The sequence below is a fragment of the Salarias fasciatus genome, chromosome 7, assembly GCF_902148845.1.
Source record: "Salarias fasciatus chromosome 7, fSalaFa1.1, whole genome shotgun sequence".
Taxonomy (NCBI): domain Eukaryota; kingdom Metazoa; phylum Chordata; class Actinopteri; order Blenniiformes; family Blenniidae; genus Salarias; species Salarias fasciatus.
The window spans coordinates 3817451-3837853 of NC_043751.1; the positions used below are offsets into that span (position 1 = coordinate 3817451).

At 47.4% G+C, this 20403-nt stretch overlaps 1 protein-coding gene across 1 annotated transcript; it reads right to left on the reverse strand.

The window, feature by feature from the left end:
• Positions 1 to 8579: 8579 nt before the first annotated feature.
• On the reverse strand, positions 8580 to 18632 carry LOC115392318 (ceramide kinase-like). The gene is made up of 13 exons (XM_030096907.1): positions 18306 to 18632; positions 16126 to 16281; positions 15700 to 15822; positions 15483 to 15608; positions 15339 to 15405; positions 15118 to 15263; positions 14961 to 15035; positions 14065 to 14217; positions 13893 to 13998; positions 13619 to 13698; positions 12863 to 13068; positions 12565 to 12785; positions 8580 to 12485 (listed from the first exon to the last, which is right to left on the reverse strand). Exons 1-13 carry the CDS (start codon positions 18439 to 18441, stop codon positions 12398 to 12400), a joined length of 1683 nt encoding a protein of 560 aa, XP_029952767.1. The 5' UTR covers positions 18442 to 18632; the 3' UTR covers positions 8580 to 12397.
• Positions 18633 to 20403: the final 1771 nt, after the last annotated feature.

Genomic DNA, 20403 nt, shown 5'->3' on the forward strand with positions numbered 1-20403 from the left:
ACCCTACTGCAGCACCTGGTCGGCATCAGAGGCCGTGCACTTCAGGGGTTCAGGCTCTATAGGTGTGTTAGCCTTGCTCCACAGGGCTCGATGTTGGGGCCACTGCTTTTTTCACCATATTTACTGCCACTGGGCTCCATCCTGAGAAAGCAGGCAGCTCTTTTCACTGTTATGCAGACGACAGTCAGATCTACGTCCCATTAAAGAAGAAAGACGCTTCTCATTAACGCCTCTACAGCAGCTGCTCCTGAAGGTGCCCGGGTCCAGACGGAGGCTCAGGTCAGCTGCTCCTGGAGGTGCCCGGGTCCAAACGGAGGCTCAGGTCAGCTGCTCCTGGAGGTGCCCGGGTCCAGACGGAGGCTCAGGTCAGCTGCTCCTGGAGGTGCCCGGGTCCAGACGGAGGCTCAGAGGGGACAGAGCTTTTTCTGTTGTAGCTGTGGAATGAGCTTCCTCTGTGCATCAGACAGGCCGTCTCACTGTCCATTTTTAAGAGACATCTTAAAAACATTTTTATTCCTTAACTTTTACTTCAGCCTGAGACTCTGCCCAGTTTTTAATGTTTCATTAAATGTGTTTTATTGTTTCCTTGTGCTTATTGCATTTTATCTTGCAGAGCAACAGTATTCATGGCTACGTACAGCACTGTGTGTCACCAGCAGTTCTTTTAAAGTGCAATAGAAATAAAGTAGAGTTGAGCTGGTTGTGTTTTTAGCCAGTGGAACAGATTCTGTCTCTCCATCCGTCCTGAAGCACTGTGCTGCTCAGCTGTCTCCAGTGTTCACCGACATCTTCAACACCTCACTGGAGACATGCCATGTCCCTGCCTGCTTCAAGGCCTCCACCATCATCCCCGTCTCCGTAGAAACCCCGGACAGCAGGACTTAGTGGCCCGGACCTCAGTGGTGATGGAGTCATTTGCTCCCATCCTGCTCACCAACTCATTCAAACCGTCCCCTCTGCAAGGGCTTGGCCCGGCTTTAATCTCAAATGCATGACTTTTGAAATTTGCCTTCCACACAAGTTTAAACTCGCTGGTTTAAACTGAATTCCTATTCCTTTGAGCAGTTTTTCTTGAAAAAAGAAATCCTGTTTTTTACAGCAGAAGGTCATAATGCAGAGATCATAGACACAATAAAGCCAGCAGACCGGAGCTCTTCTGGTTTGAACTGTTTAATGACAGAGAGACGTGTGTGTCCGCAGAGTGCCGACTCTCCCGGGTCTCCGTCTCTTCTAGAAGTCGGTGGGCCAGTTGTTGTAGACGGACGGACACATGTACTGCCTCAGCAGCTGGTTGACCTTCTCCACGTCTCCTCCCACGGCGCTGAGGACAGAGACGACACACACTCAGCAGGGACGCCACCGGTCCGGCACCACTCCCAGACACAACCACACTTCTGCTTTCTTTTAGAATGGTTTCCTTGTAAATGAAGTCTGTTTTGTCATTCTCTGAAAATGCTGAAGACACGCGCTTTATTACTGATTCTGGTGATTTCCAGCTTCTCCTCTCTCTCTCTACCTTCTGCTGTGTAGATATTTTCTCTCTGGCTCTGTCAGTCTAATGCAGCAGTAAATGATTTTTTTCTATGTTGCTGTTGCAGCTTTCTGCTGCCAAACAGTGACATCTAGAGGTCACAGATAGTACATACCAGAGATGTTGATATGTAAGTTGCTTCTTAATATAAGCCACATGACTAAAAAAACATTTAAAAAGACCAAAGTTGATCCTGTTCTAGAGAAGAGGGCACGTGGAGTCACCTCTTCTTGGCCGCCTGCATGCGGCGCAGGAAGGCGCAGATGGAGCTGTGTTTGGCTTTGGACCGTAGAAACTCTGCGTATCTGTTGGAGAACTCGATGTCTCCCAGCTGCCTCCGGCGCTCCAGGCCCGAAGACACCAGGCGCCTGAAACACAGACGTCCAGCGTCACACACTGTGGACGCAGCTTTTCAGAGACGTGTGTGTGTGTGTGTGTGTGTGTGTGTGTGTGTGTGTGTTTGTTTGTGTGTGTGTGTGTGTGTGTGTGTGTGGAGCGTGAGCTGAAAGGTGTGTGTGGCTGACCTGAGCGTGGCCTCGAGCAGAGCGTCCGGCGGCGGCCGCGGACCGTCAGACTGCCGGATCTGACTCAGGAAGTCGTCCACCTCCAGTTCGTCCCTGTTGACATGAAGACATGAGGCTGTTTCTCCTGTTTCTCCTGTTTCTCCTGTTTCTCCTGTTTCTCCTGTTTCTCAGCCTGACTTCAGGAGTTGGACTTGGAGCGGCGTGACGCTACCTGACAGGAAGTGACGCGGTGAGGTTGAGGACGGCCAGCACAAGAAACACCTGGGTCACACTGACGGACGGCATCGTGAGGATGATGAGGTTGATGAAGGCGAAGATGAAGAAGAAGATGATGTCCTGTGGAGATGAATGGACGCACTGTGAAAATCTACATATGAGGACATTTTACAATCACAACTCAAATTCTGAAATACTGTAATTAACTAACGGTTATTTTAAAATATATTTTCTCCACTTTCAAGGAACGATGCATGAAGTGGTGCAAAAGAAAATAAACATGAAGTGAAAAGAGATGTTAAGATTGATACTAAAGTACAAAAAAAAACAAGGGAATAGAGAAAACAAAAAGAGAAGAAAAATCAAATGAGGGAAAATAAGACAAAAAGAAAAAAAATGGGGAAAATAAGAACAGAAAAAGAAAAAAGCTATGTACTAAAGTTCAGCTCCTGCAGTTAAAAATACTGAACTAATTAGTTTCCCTTTCAACACATTTTACAGTTTTTAAATCTCATTTATTAGAGTACATGAATGATTTGATGGTAAATTGTTTTTGTGAACAAAAATCAAAAATTGGACAGTAATGTTCTCCAGTGAATTATTCAAGTAATTCACAAAATGAAATTGAAAAGTCTGAAAACAAACTCAAACTATGAGCGTATTCATTTGGGAACATATTTTAAAAGATGTTGAATTAAGTGTATATAGAGTCCATGTTGTAGTGAAGTACAGCTAAAGTTGCACATTTACAAAAGTACAAATAATTTAAAGAACAAAAATATTTAAAGGTAGGAAGTTGACATTTTACTTTTTACTTTTTTTTTTTAATCTGTGATATGTTTCATCTATCCCTGGATATGATTGGAAAATTTAATAAAAAGATAAATAGATACAAGTAAAACAAGATTTAAAGAAAGAGACTGTAAAATAATATACTTTAGAACTGTCCTTAAAGTATATTGAATCTTTAATAAGGAAAAAGAAAACTCATATAAACAGACTCAAAGAAGAAAATCTATTTATCCAATGAATCCAATCCAAACCCTGAATACATCTTATTAAAGATGAGCTCGCTTTGGCTGAGTGATGAAAGAATGAAATAATAAACTAAGCGTAAGGCCCCCAATGTGAAAACTGGTGTATAATCATAATAATCATAAGGTGATCTACATAGAAAAGGAGGGAAAAGTTTGGAACCTGTTCTAGTTAGAGTTTCACCCATGTTCAACATGTTGAGGAGCAAACTGGACATTTTAAATCATTACATTTCAGTCAGTTCAGTCAGGATATTTGAGTTCTGTCAGAAATCCCTCGGCAGTTGGAGCTCGTCTGTGGATCAACCAGACTGTCTCCCATCATTCTATTACCTTCCCCAGCTCTTCCTGCCTCGTATTCCCTCCAGATCGACCCTGATCCCTGTGGAGATCCGAGCTGCTCGGACCCTCAAACCCACTAAACCTAAACCACCGGTCAGCGGTCATAATGTTGTGGTCGATGGGGAAGCGGTGGCTCACCTGGACCGGTCCTGGCCGTGGAGCAGCTCCCACCTGTGTACTGTCTGCCGGGCTCCACCCGGCCCTGGTTTTGTACCCCCCCGGTATCGATCCGGCCTCTGGTCCCTCTGACCTTATCAGTGGGACTGTTTGCCGAGTCCACAGGGCCGGGCCGGACCGGAGCTGCCGCCTCACGCTGTTGACTTCCTCAGCTCTCAGTCCGGCGCTTCCTTAATGAGGCCTAATTGCCTGCAGGAGCCCCGAGCTGTTTGCTCTCATGAAAATCATTAACACTGTATCACAGAGTATCGATCCACAGACACATGTCGGGAAGTTTTTTTTTATTTTTTTAATCAGTTTTTGCTTGTTTGCACTCAGTTGATACTAATCTGATCTCAGCAGGTGGGACTGTGTTCTATGTTGTCCTCCAGAACACGCAGAACAGATGAACCACACCGAGATCCGGGCTTGAAATCTGCTGAGCGGGACGTCCTGTCAGGGCTCGGGTCTGAGGCTCCGGCAGAGAGGGGCGCTCCAATGAAACTTAATCCACTGCAGGAGTCTTCAGTGTGTCCTCCAGTGTGGGGTACCAGCTTGGAGCAGGGGTCAGGGGTCGGGGCGGGGTCAGGGTGGGGTCAGGCTGGGGTCAGGGCAGGGCGAGTAGGGAGTGCTGCAGTGCAGGAGAACAAACTGGAGACAAAACTCAGTGTCAGATCAACGTAACCGAACCGAGCACTGAGTCCCCGGTCCCACACCGACTGAGTGAAAACTGTTTCCTCCAACACCTCTGGCTTCAGTCCGACTAATGAAGCTTCATCAAGCAGCACAGCGGCATCATTTAACTGGCAGCCCAAATCAAGTCTGCTTTGAAAGTTGATATTACCGGGTTATGCATTTTCGTCAACACAGTAAACACAAATGTTTCTTTTAACACATCTATACTCTCAATTACTATCAAATGCAAAACAATGAATTTGGCTCCAGTTTTAACACTGCTTACACAAAAAATTAATTCAAAATGGATCTTAAGACTGTTGGCAGGTGTTCATATGCTGGACATGTCGCCTTAATTACGGAACGACGATGAAGACCCGCTGTTCAGTCGGAACTATGAGGTAAGCTGATCCGACGGAACAGCGGCCTCGAGTGGAGACAAGACAAGACACACCTGAACACACGAGAACAACTGACGGGACGTCTTGACAATAACAAAACAAAAACAACATTCTAAACAACACGTTTTTTAAATGTGGAACAAACATCTCGACAACAAATCAACAAAAACACAATCTGGAAACACACACACAAACACACACACACACACACACACACACACACACACAATCTATCTCTCTATCCTCGTGGGGACCTTCCATTGACTCCCATTCATATCTAGCTCCTAACCCCCCCGCCCTCAACAACTCTCGGCACTGCTCAGCAACCCACAGGGCGCTCGTCTCGGGCTCGTTTAGGGCGCCTCAGACGCCCGGGCCGGCCCTGCCATGTTTGCTCCCCATCGCGTGCCTCGCCCGTTTAACGGGGCAGGTTGGGGGGATTTCTACTGGAAACACGACTACACACATGTGCACCACGGCCGGAGCAAAGACTGGAGGAGTTCTGCTCCCGCTCGATGGATGCAGTAAGAATGTTTTCCTCTAGAGTGTCATGACTCCCAGTCCAGATCCTCCTCGTCCTGGCCCCGGTCCATCTTCTCCAAAAGTTTGTAGTTTTATCGTTGACAGTTACCATAATAACCATCAGCCTGTACTAAATTGTACTTCAACTGAAAATAATCATAATCCACCAGAATTATTCTTACATCACGTTTTTCGAAAGAAAAAAAAGTCAATCCCATTTCCAATAAGCTCTGTGTCGTTTCCTTATTTACACAGTTCATCAGAATCATTTTTATTGGCCAAGTACAGTTGGCCAAAAAAAAAACAAAACAAAACAAAAACATCTCAACTGCAGCAAAGGCAGGCAAACTTGGGGGCCCCAAGTCGGCTGTGCAAGCGCCCATTTTAATTCTATCTGTGACAGTCAGTGCAGGAAAGTGCAAACAACACCGTTACCGGAATCTCCCACAAGGGGGCCCCACTGGAGTCTGACATGTGGTTCCTAAAAAAAAAAACAAAAAAAAACAAAAACCACACACGATTAATGCTGCAGGCAAAAAATAGACGTTCAGGCATCATTGAGCAGAGTTACTCATCTGGAAGCCAGAAGAGAAAGAAGAGAAAGGAGGTGGAGGAGAAGAAAAAAACAAGACAGCGGTGAGAGATAATCTACCGGACAGTTTAGAACGATGTGAAAACATGACGGGTGGAGCCATACGGCGTTTCTATACTTTGACCACTAGGGGGAGCAGGATGAGTAGAAATGCAGACACTGGGTGATGAAGCAGCTCAAGAACAAGGCAAGTGTGACGACCTTGATCCATGAAACAGAAGAGGAAGGCTGAGGAGAAAGGACGCATCGGCGAAGGACGATGAAGATGAAGATTCCAATGAGGAAGTCAAACCTGCTGCTGCTGATGATGATGGTGAGGAGGAGGCAGAGTTTCGCTTCAGTGAACAACAGCAACACCCACTAGGCTTCCTTCCTGCGGCAGCAGTTTCTCAGAATGAGAAGTCGTGACGGCCGCACACTGACTCTGACCTTCCAGGATCACCTCATGTTGGTCACTCACACCAGGAAACTGGCTCACAGGCTGCATTCTGGGCCAGAACCAGAGGCCGGGGAACCAGAGGCTGGGGAGCCAGAGGCCGGAGAACCAGAGGCCGGGGAGCCAGAGGCCGGGGAGCCAGAGGCCAGAGAACCAGAGGCCGGGGAGCCAGAGGCCAGAGAACCAGAGGCCAGGGAACCAGAGGCCGGGGAGCCAGAGGCCGGAGAACCAGAGGCCGGGGAACCAGAGGCCGGGGAGCCAGAGGCCGGAGAACCAGAGGCCGGGGAACCAGAGGCCGGGGAGCCAGAGGCCGGAGAACCAGAGGCCGGAGAACCAGAGGCCGGAGAACCAGAGGCCGGGGAGCCAGAGGCCAGAGAACCAGAGGCCAGGGAACCAGAGGCCGGGGAGCCAGAGGCCGGAGAACCAGAGGCCGGGGAACCAGAGGCCGGAGAACCAGAGGCCGGGGAGCCAGAGGCCAGAGAACCAGAGGCCAGGGAACCAGAGGCCGGGGAGCCAGAGGCCGGAGAACCAGAGGCCGGAGAACCAGAGGCCGGAGAACCAGAGGCCAGAGAACCAGAGGCCAGGGAACCAGAGGCCGGGGAACCAGAGGCCGGGGAGCCAGAGGCCGGAGAACCAGAGGCCGGGGAACCAGAGGCCAGGGAACCAGAGGCCGGAGAACCAGAGGCCGGAGAACCAGAGGCCGGGGAGCCAGAGGCCAGAGAACCAGAGGCCGGGGAACCAGAGGCCGGGGAACCAGAGGCTTTACAAAGACGAGAAGATGAACATTCTGGAGGCCAACAGGTCAAGTCGAGGTCTGGACAAAGTCAAAGTGGTGATCACCTTCTTCAGGCCCTCCAGGCTGAAACACCACGTCCACCGTGTCGGCCGGACGGCTCGCGCTGGACGCTCCATGTGTTTGGTGGAGAAGAAGACGCTGAAGGAGGTGGTGGTTTTAAAGTTTTCCTAAAACTAACACCTTTATTTAATTTCATGTGTTTCTTTTTATCTGTATTTGAAGTTTTGGAAAGTAGAGAAATAAAATATTTTTCAGTGTCACGGTTTGAAGGGTGAATTAGTTTGTCATCTTTCATTTTGTGTATCTTAAAAATCAAACGACTACACGACTACACCTCCAGCCTGGCAGGCGGAGGAGGAGGCCCACTGCATTGTGGGAGCTATGGCTCCTATCTGAGTCCGGGTGGTGACGGAATGAAAGGACGCAAAATCCTGCAGAAGAACCACACAGTTACCAACCAGAGATGCTCATGTCTTTTTACTAAACCTGATTTAGAGAAGCTGTTTCAGTGATTTATGTTCTGGTGAGAAGGACGCAGTGCTCACATTCATGTTCAGTTTATCGAAAACAGAGTGGATGGTCCATGAAGATTTCTCCATTTTTGTAGGAGAAAATGTTTGCTTTTATTACATTACTGGCTTTACAAAATCAAAACTGACAATATTCTGACATTACTGGAGGTCATTACATTACTGGTTCCTGCAGCCTGTAAGTGAAGTTTGTTTTAAACTATTCCTTAATGACAGGGTTTATTAAGCTTACATGTTTTCCTTCTTCCTTGTGTTTCATATCTACGTTTCCCTTATTGTCTGCTTTGTAAATAGTTTTCTTTTTTAAAAGAAGAATTTACTCCCTATAGTTTGTTTTTTAATCGAATGTATTTATTTCTTACTGGTTAGAATCGTTAAATAAATGTAGGATTTATTTTCACTTTCCATGTTTTTGTTGCACTAAACTTTTCTTGCATTTCCTTCTCGTGTGATTTTGATACTCAGTGTTTGAAGCTGTGATCATTCAGTTTTAAACACTTTCACTTTCAGACAGCTAAAGACTAAAAAGTTTCTCCAAATGCTCTGAATGCTTCGATGCTTGACATCTTTTACTGTGTAAACTCTGATTTTTTGTCATTTTTGAAAAGCAGAGAATGTAGTTGCATTGTCAGTGGCTAATAGCTCTGTTTTCATGTAAACACAGCAAAAGACAATGAAAGTTCTACGTTTTCTCTTGAAAATGTGTAAAAAACATCTGAGTGCTTGTTTCTGAAAATGGATGGAGTGACAAAATGAAGTCTGATTAAAAAAAAAAGTGAAAATCATCAACGTTTGGTCACATGATCGCCAGAAGCAATAATGAGTCTGGTGTTGAAAATATCTTTAATTCCTGATAATGTAACAGCTACAGCAGAAAGGAAGGTACAGCTCGGAGGACGGCGGGAGGTCGACCGATTCTTCACAGAGAAACTTCAAACTGAGAAACCAGAAGAGTCCAGCATGAATACTGCCAACAAAGATTCCAAAAAATAAAAGTGCAGACAGCTGCATTTCGCACCGTAACATCTGGACTGCTCCATGTCCGCTCTTCCAGACGTCGCGGCGCTCTGAGGGGATGAAGACGACCGCCTGCTATTTGGTTTTAAAAGCTGGAGACAGTGAAGCGGACTCTAGTGTCCAGACTAAAATCACATCTGTCAAATCTCGTTCTTATTTACACTACTTTTTTTTTTCCACTTTTTTGTTACATTTCTTAATGAAATACAGCAAAAAAGGGGATTTTTTTTTTTTTGTGGTTGTTGCAGCAGGATTATACTGTGGTTCAGTGGTCACATGATGGGGTGTATCGCTGTATTCTGGAGTTAGACATGGAGGTGAGCTTTTAAAGAGTCCGCTGTGGTTTCACGGCTTTGTCTTCGCTGAGACGTCAGATTAGCATGACAGAGCCGAGGACTTGAATCCAGCTTTCAGTCAGAACTTCACTCTCTGGCAGTATTTGCTCAGACAGTCTGCAGGAAACCGTAATTGAATGGTAAGATCGACTGTCCGCACTCCATTTAATGGCGCCCTCTGGTGGCCAGAGGAAAATCAACAGCTTAAAACTTTTCCAACGATTAAAAACCTTTGACCTGCTTTACTTTGATGCTACATGAAGCTCAGATTTATCATTCTACACATTTAAACAACTGTAACGTTTTTAAAAAGCTAACAATTTTCCATATGATTGGATGCTTGTTTGAGCTATTTAGCATGTTAGCATTGAACATCAGTCCAGCATGAAATATTTCTTTTAAAAAACCACCTAAATGAATTTCTCAGTTGTGATTAAAGCAGCTAAATGTAAATAAATACTCCTTACAGTTTCCTAATGATATTCCACTTCACTCCTTCCTCACCATTTGGTTCGTTTTGTGGGTTTTCCAGCTGAGTGATTGTACATTTATGCGAGAGAAGAATCATCATGATAAAGCTGACCTGGACCAGAAGTCTGAACAAGTCTGTGACCTTTGACCTCTGCTGAAACAGGTCTGCATTGCTCTTTTTGACCGGTTTTGGTAAAATCGGTTTTTGAACGAGCTACAAGAGAAGAGATCAGACAAGCGGCTACATGGGAGAACCCTGGCTGGTATTTGGTTACGTTAAAGGAACAGTTTGGATCTTTTGAAGTGGGGTCATGTGACTGTATCACATGCAACATTCTAAACCCAACAACCTGTCTTGCAATGTGACTTCCTGCCACACGGTGGTACAGTGAGCCGCTCTGCAGCAGAGGTCTGCGGCCTTTACGGCCAAAAAAGAAGTTTGCACAATTGTTTCATTTTATCAAATTAAATTCTTCTGCAACCACTTAAAAATATTTAAGCATCAAAATAAAAGCTTTGAAACTTTCACATATCTGTAATTTCTTTTATTTTTTTAGTTAATTTAGTAAAACTAGTTTGTGATGCACATATGAAATGTAAAAAGTTTTTTTTTTAGATAAACCTGCTGACCGACGTCAGAATGCTGGTTTAGCTTCTTTCGGCTGTGTTGGCACTTTTAGTTCTTTCAACGTCACATTTTCTCATTTTTCTGCCAATATTTAACAAACAGCTAAAGCCGCATTGATTACAGCGAAAGGAAAACGTCCTTTTGACTGTTTGCAGAGCAACACAGTTAAAACCAGATAAAGGTTTGTTTAGTAGAGGCTGCAGACCCCCTGATCTTCACCGCCCCCCCCCACAGATACCATATTCACCACATACGACCCCGTTTGAAAGGATCCAAACTGTTGCTTTGAGATGAGGATAAAGCTGACAGCTGCTACTGGCATCGTCTGCACACGTCCGATCGCTGAAACCAAGTGAAAACACACATTTGTTCGGAGGTTCAGCTGATTATCTGGAGGCTTCAGCTGCATATGGAGCAGGAATGGAAGATCAACAGCATTGGTGTGTTCAGCTTTCTGAGCTGCCAGCAGTTTGACACAAAACCTCCTCGAGTCACATTTTCAGGCTGAGCGTTTCTGAAGTCTGTAAAAAATAAGATCTGAAAGCTACGACGGAGCTCAGGCGGCCCTGAGAGGCGTCGGAAATGAGGAACTCTGCAGGATCTAAGAAATCCTCCTCTCATGGCGTCAGGAGGCGCCACGTGCTGCAGATCTACCCGATTAACCCCGAACCCCCGGGAGCGAGCAGCAGGCGTCTGGACAGCTTCAAAACATGCAGCAAACAGCTCCAGATGAGGATTATCAACAAGTAACAATGTCTCGTTCACTCATAGACTGAAAAAATACCGAACCGGGAGAGTTTCGCCAGATTCCAAAAATCCCAACTGATCATCTCAAAAAGCTAAAGAATGAGGAATTTATCACCAACTTCAAAATGTGGAAGACAAGACATTCAGGTCCACCAGACTCCATGACACAAAAGCCAAAAGCAGAGGCCGACTGTTTACAGTAAGTCCCATCAACACCCAGAACAACACCAGAACTGAAGGACGTGACGCTTTCCCAGCTTGTTCCCGATCAGGAGCCCAGCTCCGGATCACAGGAGACTGAGGGTTGAAACTAAGAAATACTTTCAAAAGACCAGAAAAAGTCTCTAGAGTGAGGTGATTTAAGACTTTGAAGTGTGTAACTGAATCAAGAGTCGAGTTCTTGACAAGTTCCAGTTCAGGAAAGACAAAGACGACCAGAGAACAAGTCATAAAGTTGATAAGTTCCAAACAAAGTGCTCCGACCACAACTGGTGAGAACCGAGAAGAGACAGGAATCCCTCAAATAGAACCTTAAACCCAAAGCCACAACATCGCCATGGCTCTGAGGTCCAGATCATGACAAGAAGAGGTCTAAATACCCATCAGACATCAACAAGACCTGAGATCCTGATAGATCAGGTCCAGATCCAGCAGCGGTCCAACTCTCCTGCTTGGCCTCGATCAGGTAACAGTGACACACAAGCCCGATTCAAGTCTTGTCAGTCAAAGACTGAAACACGTTCAGATGTGTGGAAACAGTTAAATGATCCAAACTCCAGCCCCTGGTCCTGGAGCTGTACGGTACTTCAGAGTTTAACGTCTTTTAAAGGATCGCGTTGTCGTAAAAACCAGGTTGGTGACAGAAATGACAACAGGTGAGTGCGGAGAATCCACCTGGACCGATGAGCCCTGCATTTAGCTCAGGGTTCGACACGTGGAACTCGATCAGAAAAGACTGGACTACGACAGTAAACGGTGCAGAGACTGGACAGACCGGTCAAGAACCAACAAGACTGAACCGGTCTGAATCCAAACGGACGTAAAGGAAACTCTGAAACATCCAAACCATCTGGAAACAGAGGAAGAAGAGCTGGACTTCTGCTTTGACCTTTGGTAGAAGAGGGACGTTTGAGGATCAGGGTTCAGTTTTGAACCAAGACGCTTCCAGACGCCAACCGGTCGCTCCAGAAAACACCGACAGCCTCAACGAGAGGGAAGTTCCTCATTTCCAACAGTGCTGGTTTTCCAATCGGTTGAGCTACTTATCACTTTATGTGGAGATCCGCTCTGAGCTGTCAGACCCGCAGAGAACCGGCAAGTTTTTGTCCATGCTGCTGACAGAGTGACGGCGGCGAGCCATGAGGGGCAGAGATGAAGGCGGCGGCGGCGGCCGGAGACGGGTGGAGGGTTCCAGTGTCTGACGGGGCAGGTGGGGGTGGGGGGGTTATATTGCACAGGGGTTGCTGAGGTCCTCGAACACGGTCGGCTCTTCGATCCCTCGTGCAAACAGCTTGATCAACTGGCAGTGCACTCTGGGAAAAAAAAATAAAAGATGAAGAGAGTGTTTTCTAGACGGTTCGTTTCACTGGACGGCGTGCAGAGTGACGGTACCTGACGTCGATGGCCGTGTGGGTCAGGATCTCCCCGTCGCAGTTCCAGCTGCTGTAGGCGGGCGCGCAGCCACAAGCCGGGTGGTCGGTGCAGATCTGGCTGAAGATCTGACCCTTGTTGTTCTCCCGCAGGTCCAGCTCCAGGTCCGAGTCGCTCTGGCAGTGGCGCGGCGTGAAGCGGAAGCGGCGGACGCGGTGGACCTCCACGAAGGTGAGGTCGAACTGAGAGGTGGGGAGAGGAGGGGGTCATTTCTGGAGCGTGGCGCCCAGCGGCCCCGCAGACGGCCGGACGGCGGTACCTGGTCGTCCTTGCTGGTGTGTCGGAGGAGGTGTCGCAGGAAGTTGAAGCGGGAACACTTCCGGACCAGGATGAGGTCGGTGGTGCCGTCGGCCAGGTGGGCGGCGGGAGAAAGGCCTTTCGGGCTGCGGGGACAAGCACAGCTCATACTGGCAGCGTTGATGGCGAGGAACTTCCCTCGGATCGTCCTCCACTCGCCGTCACTCTCTGAAACAAAAATCCCAGTTAGCAAGTGGAAACAGAAAAGTGTGTGTTTTGGAGGTCTGTTTACGTGGCGTGTTAACTACATCGTTTTGAACAGAAACGGACATCGTTTTCACAAAGTTGTAGCATAAATACAAAACCTTTCTGAAATGAAAACCTAAAAATGACGCGATTTCATTGAAAGCATCGTGTAAATGAGAAAATGTTCTCATACCAAAACTAAAACGATGGGTTTTCACCAGAAACGTCGCCGTGCACACGAGGCCTCAGGCTGTTCTTGACAGTGCAAAAGTTCTCCTGACTTTAATGAAGACTCTCAGATCATCAACAAATCAGGAAAGAAATCGCCAAGGCTGATTCCATGAACACTCAAAGACAGCTCAATGCAAATTAATGCATTTACCTATTATAATCTTTTAACGTGGTGTCCCTCAGGGCTCTATTTAAAGACCACACAGGTTTTTTCTCTCCAATAATGGGACACAGGAATGAGACCAGAACACATCCAGTCTCAATACAAACTGAGCTCAGGACGAGCGTCTGTCGGACTCACCATCGTCCGACTGCTTCTCCGTCTCGTACCTCTCAGCCTTCTCTGAGAGCAGCTGCCCGTTGTGCTGACAAACCACACAGCTGCGAAAGTACAAGGACACAAAGATTACTGGAAAAATCACAAAAGAGAGAAAAGATATTGTCTCCAAGTACATTTAGAGGCTTAGAATAAGTTTACTGGTGGTAATGGACGTGGACAGGTTGAGAAAATGAACGTAGAAAACATCCTGCAGCGCTACCCGTTAGCTAGAGCTAGCCTTTCCCATTTCTCTCACCCAGATCGACACCTGGCGCCGTCTCGCGGCGTTCCCAGGATGCCTCTGGCGGGCAGGTAGGAGACGGTTCCCTCGTAGTAATGATGAGTGAGGAACATCTTCAGACCTGCAACGTCAAGCAAGTTAACGGCGGGTCCCGGAGAGGCGGCGGGGCGGAGGACCGAACTCAGACCTGACAGGTCGTATCGGGCCGGGCCCATCCACCGCTTCCTCTCACTGTCGGTCAGCACGTCGCCGTAGAAACCGTATCCCAGCAGCGAGACGGAGTAGCGCAGGAAGGTGTTGTTGTGGTGGATGGAGCACACGTCCATGGCCTGGGAGTCTCCTGCACACGCACACGCGCACACGCACGCGCAAACACACGCGCGCACGCACACACACACACACGCACACACGCACACACACACTATGACTTTACTCACTTATAACCAAATACATATTAAAGAAAAAATGACTAAAGAAAAACCAATGAAAATATTAATAATAACTAATAACTAAACCAAATATCGTCTCGATGAGGCCGGGTCACTGAAAAGAGGCACAATAACCTTTACATTTAAACTTTAAAGTTTTACTCTGTTGCTTGCAAAAAGGATACGTGATTAAAAAAAATCTCTATATTTTCACAAAGCCAAAGCCACAGAAAAATATCACAATATCAACATAAAGCCAACATTAATGAAACCCTCTGGTCCAAAATACAGTGAAACGTCCAGAAAACCGCTGCATTATGGGAGTTTTTACAAACACACCCTGACAGCACTGCTTTGAGGCTAACGCTAGCTAGATATAGCTGTGTATAGATGTGGTGTTTTCAGAGAATCTGGGCGCCGCTGAGGGTGGAAATCTGCTGAAAATAATCCATGTTTTCTTTGAAATCTTGACCATTCACTTGGTGGCTTGTTGGGATACACTGGAGCTCCTACAGGCCGGTTTTGGCCCACGGGCCTCATGTTTGACACTCATACTGTAAACTATAGGAAAGCAGTTCTGAGAGCTGAAAGCAGGTTTCTGTGGCCGCCTGACCTCCGGATCATGAGTCGTCAGGAGCGCCGCAGTGCGACTGACCTACGATGATGTGCAGGGCAGAGGTCACGGGGTCGTTGGTGCCCACCGTGGCGAAGCAGATGCAGTCCGTCGACCCTGGGAGGAGAACATTACGTCATGTTTACGGCTTTAGAAAGAAAAGCAGCACAACACCGCAGGTTCATGGAAGAGGGCCGACCTGCCGGGATGATCCCGACGCGCAGCGAGCAGGGCGACAGCGTCTCGTCGGGGCAGCCGGGATCCACGCTGCCGTCCACCTGCGTCCGCCAGATCAGGCCGTGGATGATCTCGCTGAACATGCCGTCGCCTCCGACACACACCACGCTGAGAGGGGTCAGAGGTCAGACATTCGTTCATTCAGGCTTCCTGTCACGGACGCCTCCGTCTGTCCGTTCTCACCCGTCAAACTGCTTCAGCTCCGCCTCCGTCCTCAGGTGGTCCCTGGCGTGGTTGGCGTACTCCGTCACTGCGGAAACAGACACACACTTTGGTGACGGGTGTGCTCCGCGAGGCGGGGGACGGGGACAGGAAGTGAGGACGCACCGATGACGTGCGTGGAGACGCCGGCGCGGGCGAACAGCGGCGCCACCTTCTGCTCGTAGATCCGCTTGCCCTGCTTCTTCCCGCCGTACGGGTTGATGTAGACCAGGAGGCGTCTGGGTCTGCTGGCTGTCGGCGCGAACACACACACACTCACACGTCACACACACACACACACGCTTCAGGACCAAGCGGCTCGGCGACAGAGGCGGAGTCTCACCGTTAGCGGCGAGCAGCTCTCGGATGCCGGCGACCCAGCGCTGACACGACGCCTCGGTGGGGCAGGTGAAGGTGACCTGGGCACACCGCCAGCGGTGCTGCCGACCCCGCTCCACGTACGACACTGGACACACACACACACACACACGCCGGGACACACACTTCAGCAAGAAGACACACCGGAGCTTCTGTTTCAGAAGAGCTACACAGCTGACAGGCTGAGCAGTGTGTGTGTCTCCAGCAGTGTGTGTGTCTCCAGCAGTGTGTGTGTCTCCAGCAGTGTGTGTGTCTCCAGCAGTGTGTGTGTCCAGCAGTGTGTGTGTCTCCAGCAGTGTGTGTGTCTCCAGCAGTGTGTGTGTCTCCAGCAGTGTGTGTGTCTCCAGCAGTGTGTGTGTCCAGCAGTGTGTGTGTCTCCAGCAGTGTGTACCTGTGAAGGCCTGCCTGCAGTCCGGCCCCTCCCCCTCCCCCTCCCCCTCCTGGATTTTCCTCCAGCTGCCATCGTCCCGGCGCCGGCCGCCGCTCTTCTCCTCCTCCTCCTCGCGGACGGAGATGATCTCTGCCACCGACACGGCGTGGCTCACACCTGGACAGACGGACGACAGGTTGCTGGACGCGTTTCTCTCTGCAGGAAGTGAAGACGCCGCCGGCTGTCTGCGGCCAGCGGACGCCACTTTACTGAAGTGAAACAGAAACATGTTGGAATGGAGCAGCTCTAAAAACTCTGATGGTCGGAGCTGAACGGAGGCCTCTGACGCTCCCATCAACCCCGGGAGTGAAGCCACGCTGTCGTTTCCATGGAAACCACCAGCGCTCATCCCCTCTGACGTCATTCGCAGTGATACCTGCGTTCCACTGGAGAAAGCAGGTCTGGGAAACATCATCACAGCAGCGAACCACAGACTGGAAACTACAGACTACAGCCGCTACGCTACAACAGCACACACTGAACCAGGAAGTACAGGGCCGCATGTTTCTGCGGGCGCCGATGTTGATGGACTCGGCACCATGAAAACTACACTGTTTATTCCAAAAAAATCACATTTTGGAAATAAAACCGGCGCTCCAGTTTGACCATCAAACGCAGAAACATGTAGCGAAGTGCAGCAGCGCTACGACTACGCCTCCGGCCCGGCAGGAGGAGGCCCACTGCATTGTGGGAGCTACGTCTCCTACCTGAGTCCGCGTGGCGACGGAGCGAAGGGACGCAAAATCCTGCAGAAGAACCACACAGTTACCAACCAAAGATGCTCCTGCTGGTTTAATAAACCTGATTCAGGGAAGTTGTTTCAGTGATTCACATTCTGGCGAGAAGAACTCAGTGTTTTATATGTCATTATTTCATACGAACTAACAGGACGCTACTGTGTTGAAACTGGAAAAGCACCGTGATTTGAGACGACAAACCCCAAACATAGTGACGCCTAAACAGCAACATTCATGAGAACTGTCGCACACTTAACCAGTATAATAAAGTCCAAACACACAGAGGGACGGAGGATTGAAGTGAAAACGGCTCTCAGCAGGAGCTGGAAACAAGAACACACATTAAAAATTCACAGCTGAAACACAATCACAACACACAGCTTCAGCCGCAGCAGCAGTCTGAAGTCTGAAGCTTTATATCAGCTGCTTTCAATATTCAAATCAAGACATTTCCATCCATCGCATGCAGCTCAGGACAGTTTGTCTCCTCCCTAAAACACGGAATCCAGCATGCTGCCACAGAAGGATGGTTGGTTCTCTTCTGCTGGAGAGAGAAAATTCAATATTCTTGGTTCTAACGTCTTTTATGCTGTCAGGTCACTGTACCTGACTGAATGCAAAAGATCTCAGCTTACAGTTTGTCCTACTTCCCCACCCTCACCTCGGGTGGTGGAAATGGATGAGGACTAAAGGCGTCACAAAAATAAAATAAAATTATCTGTAAACTCCACTACATTTAAAGCAAAGATCTGTCACAGGCATGATCTGTGGGCTGATTTTTCTCTTCTATGCAGAGCTGTTCCCTTTTTGTGACGTTTCAACAGAGACGGAGAAAACCACAGGCCGTTATTTTTAGTGAAAAACCTAAAAATACCAGGATGACTCCCTGATGCGTTCCCCCGGACTGACATCTTCATGGGATGCCGTGTGAACGTAACGTGAACCGGTCATGAATCCGAATTCTGAACTTTCATCATGAACATATTTAATTATTTTGGACATATTTCTGAGTGCTTTTACATAAAAGTGTGTTTCTTGTCAGGTGTGTGGTTCAGACGGCCCAGTCTGAGGACTGGACACTGTCCTCTGTCTTCAACTGTATCAAGATCTTAATCACGACGTTACTTTACTTTAATTATGTAACTAAATACTACAGCCAGGTGCCGCTTTGGGCCCGCGGGCCGTCTGTTTGACACCACTGCAGTGCTTGCTATTGTTCCCGACCTCCATGCATTTGGGTGACTGGATGATGTTATGTAAGAGTGTGAGTGTGTGTGTGTGTGTGTGTGTGTGTGTGTGTGTGTGTGTGTGTGTGTGTGTGTGTGTGTGTTCTTTGTTTATCAGGCAGGATGTAGCGGTGCTCTGAAGGCCACGCACACAGCGCGCAGTCTGCGGGAGTCTTACTGGGTCTGAACGGGTGGTACACCGGGCTGGAGGCCCGTCGCTTCCAGGTGAGCAGGGACCGGCACAGGCTCACATCGTACGCGGCGTTTCTGACGCGGAGCTCGGACAGCAGCAGCAGCCTGGCCGGCCTCTCCATCTGCGCCCGTGCGTCCTTCAGCCGGCTGAGAGCGCAGCAGCAGTCCGGACACGGTTACCTCCGCCCGGGCATGTTCTCTGTGAGCGTCGACATCCGGAGGTAACGGCGTGTTAATGCGCTCCGGCAGCGGGGGACGAGCGACCGACTAGCGGATTCCTTCTCGGGATGTTTTCCTCTGACAGATAGCGGTTCTCTCCGGATGTGGGAGGGGCTTCGTGGTGCGTTCAGGTGCAACTCGTCAGCTCGAATTAGTCATAGAACTCAGAGACGCTCTTGCTGCTTGTTTGACTTTAACAATTTCTTCATGGAAAAGAATGACCAATTTATTTTATGTCAATCTTTTAAATCTTTTAAAAAATCTAATAAAAGTAAATATTTTTATTATTTTTAGAATTACTTTTCCTTTTCACATACATTATTATTATTTCGATTATTATTTTTAATCAATTGCAAAATTCATTAAATGTGGATCAAATGTAAACCTGTATATACATATTTCAACTGAAATGCCTCACTCTATGGGAATTCAGCAAACGAACTCTTTTAGTTGTCATAATTCCAACTTTACAAACTGTACTGGAACGCACTGGAATCTGTTGCGTGTGTCGTCATCACGTCGTGCAACTGAAGTCAATGAAGACGTAGGAACGTCAGTCGAGCACGTGGATTAATAGTGATTGATAAGATGCTCTTTTTGTATGGAACTATAAGACTGTATTTTAATAAGTCAGCTATGAAATCGTATGAAAACTTAGGGCTCAACTTTTTGGATTTTGCCTACTTTTAATCAATATATCCCAGTGGAATAATATTTTTTTTTTAAAAATCCCACTTTCGTTTGGAATGTCCTCTCCATAAATAAACTGAACTGGCATTGACTTTTCCCCCCTGATGTCTAGTTATGACAGTGATATAGCCTTTGTTCAAATGTCTGCCTTTTTATCACCAGGCGTTTCTTTCATCTTTCATCTATTTATCTAATCTACACTCAATGACCTTTCCAGGGTGTAACCCGCCTCCAGCCAATCAGAGTGAAAGTCAGCTTTGTTGTCAATTCTGATTTACTTAAAAAACACAGAGTAGAATCCAAATTCATTCACTCTTGCGATGGTGTAGCTAGATATAGACAGACTGTATATCACCTTGAATAAAGAACAGAGAATAAAGACAACATACTTCATCCCAAAAAGAATTAAAATAATAAAGACAGAATGTAGGCAAGATAAAAGGGCACTATATTTAAATTACAAACCAAAAAAGAGAAATGTGCAATATCTAATACAACATGCCACTGCAAAATGTGCAATATATAACAGGAAAGACACTGAAATGTGTCATAAACCTCTGAAATTAGCAGTATATAATACAATAATCCATTGCAATATGCAATTTACTCGATGGGCTATATATAACAACATAATATAAAATGGATAAATTCACAACGATATAAAATTGTAAAGTTTAAATGTAAAGGCTATTATGGCACTATGTTACCAGTCTGAGTCACTCAAGATGGATTTGGCCTGAACTAAAATGTGTTTGACATCCTCCTCTTCCCACTGAAGGAGATGCAGATGGATTTATTCAATGTGTTTTTGCAGGTGCATGGCGTGAAGAGGTACTGCTCTGCATCAAGGCTTGAAATGATCTCTTTCTGTCAGTAGCAAATCAAAATTCAAGTATTCGGTTCAGGTTAAAATAACTTGAGAACTAATTTAGTAGCTGTCAGTACAAGGGAACTATCTCACTCGATTCAAGCTGTTTTTTTTTCTTTCAGAAATCTGCCTTCTGTTGTGTCGTGTCCAGCAGGGGGCGCTGCTGCCTCACTCACTGCTCTGGCTGCTCCCTGCTGCAGACCAGTTTATCTGAAACAATCCTGAGTGAACAGCTTCTCTCCTTTTAACACCAGGGCCCAGAAGATGGACTTAGTTTTATTTGTTTCGTCCAGATTCACAGTGAGAA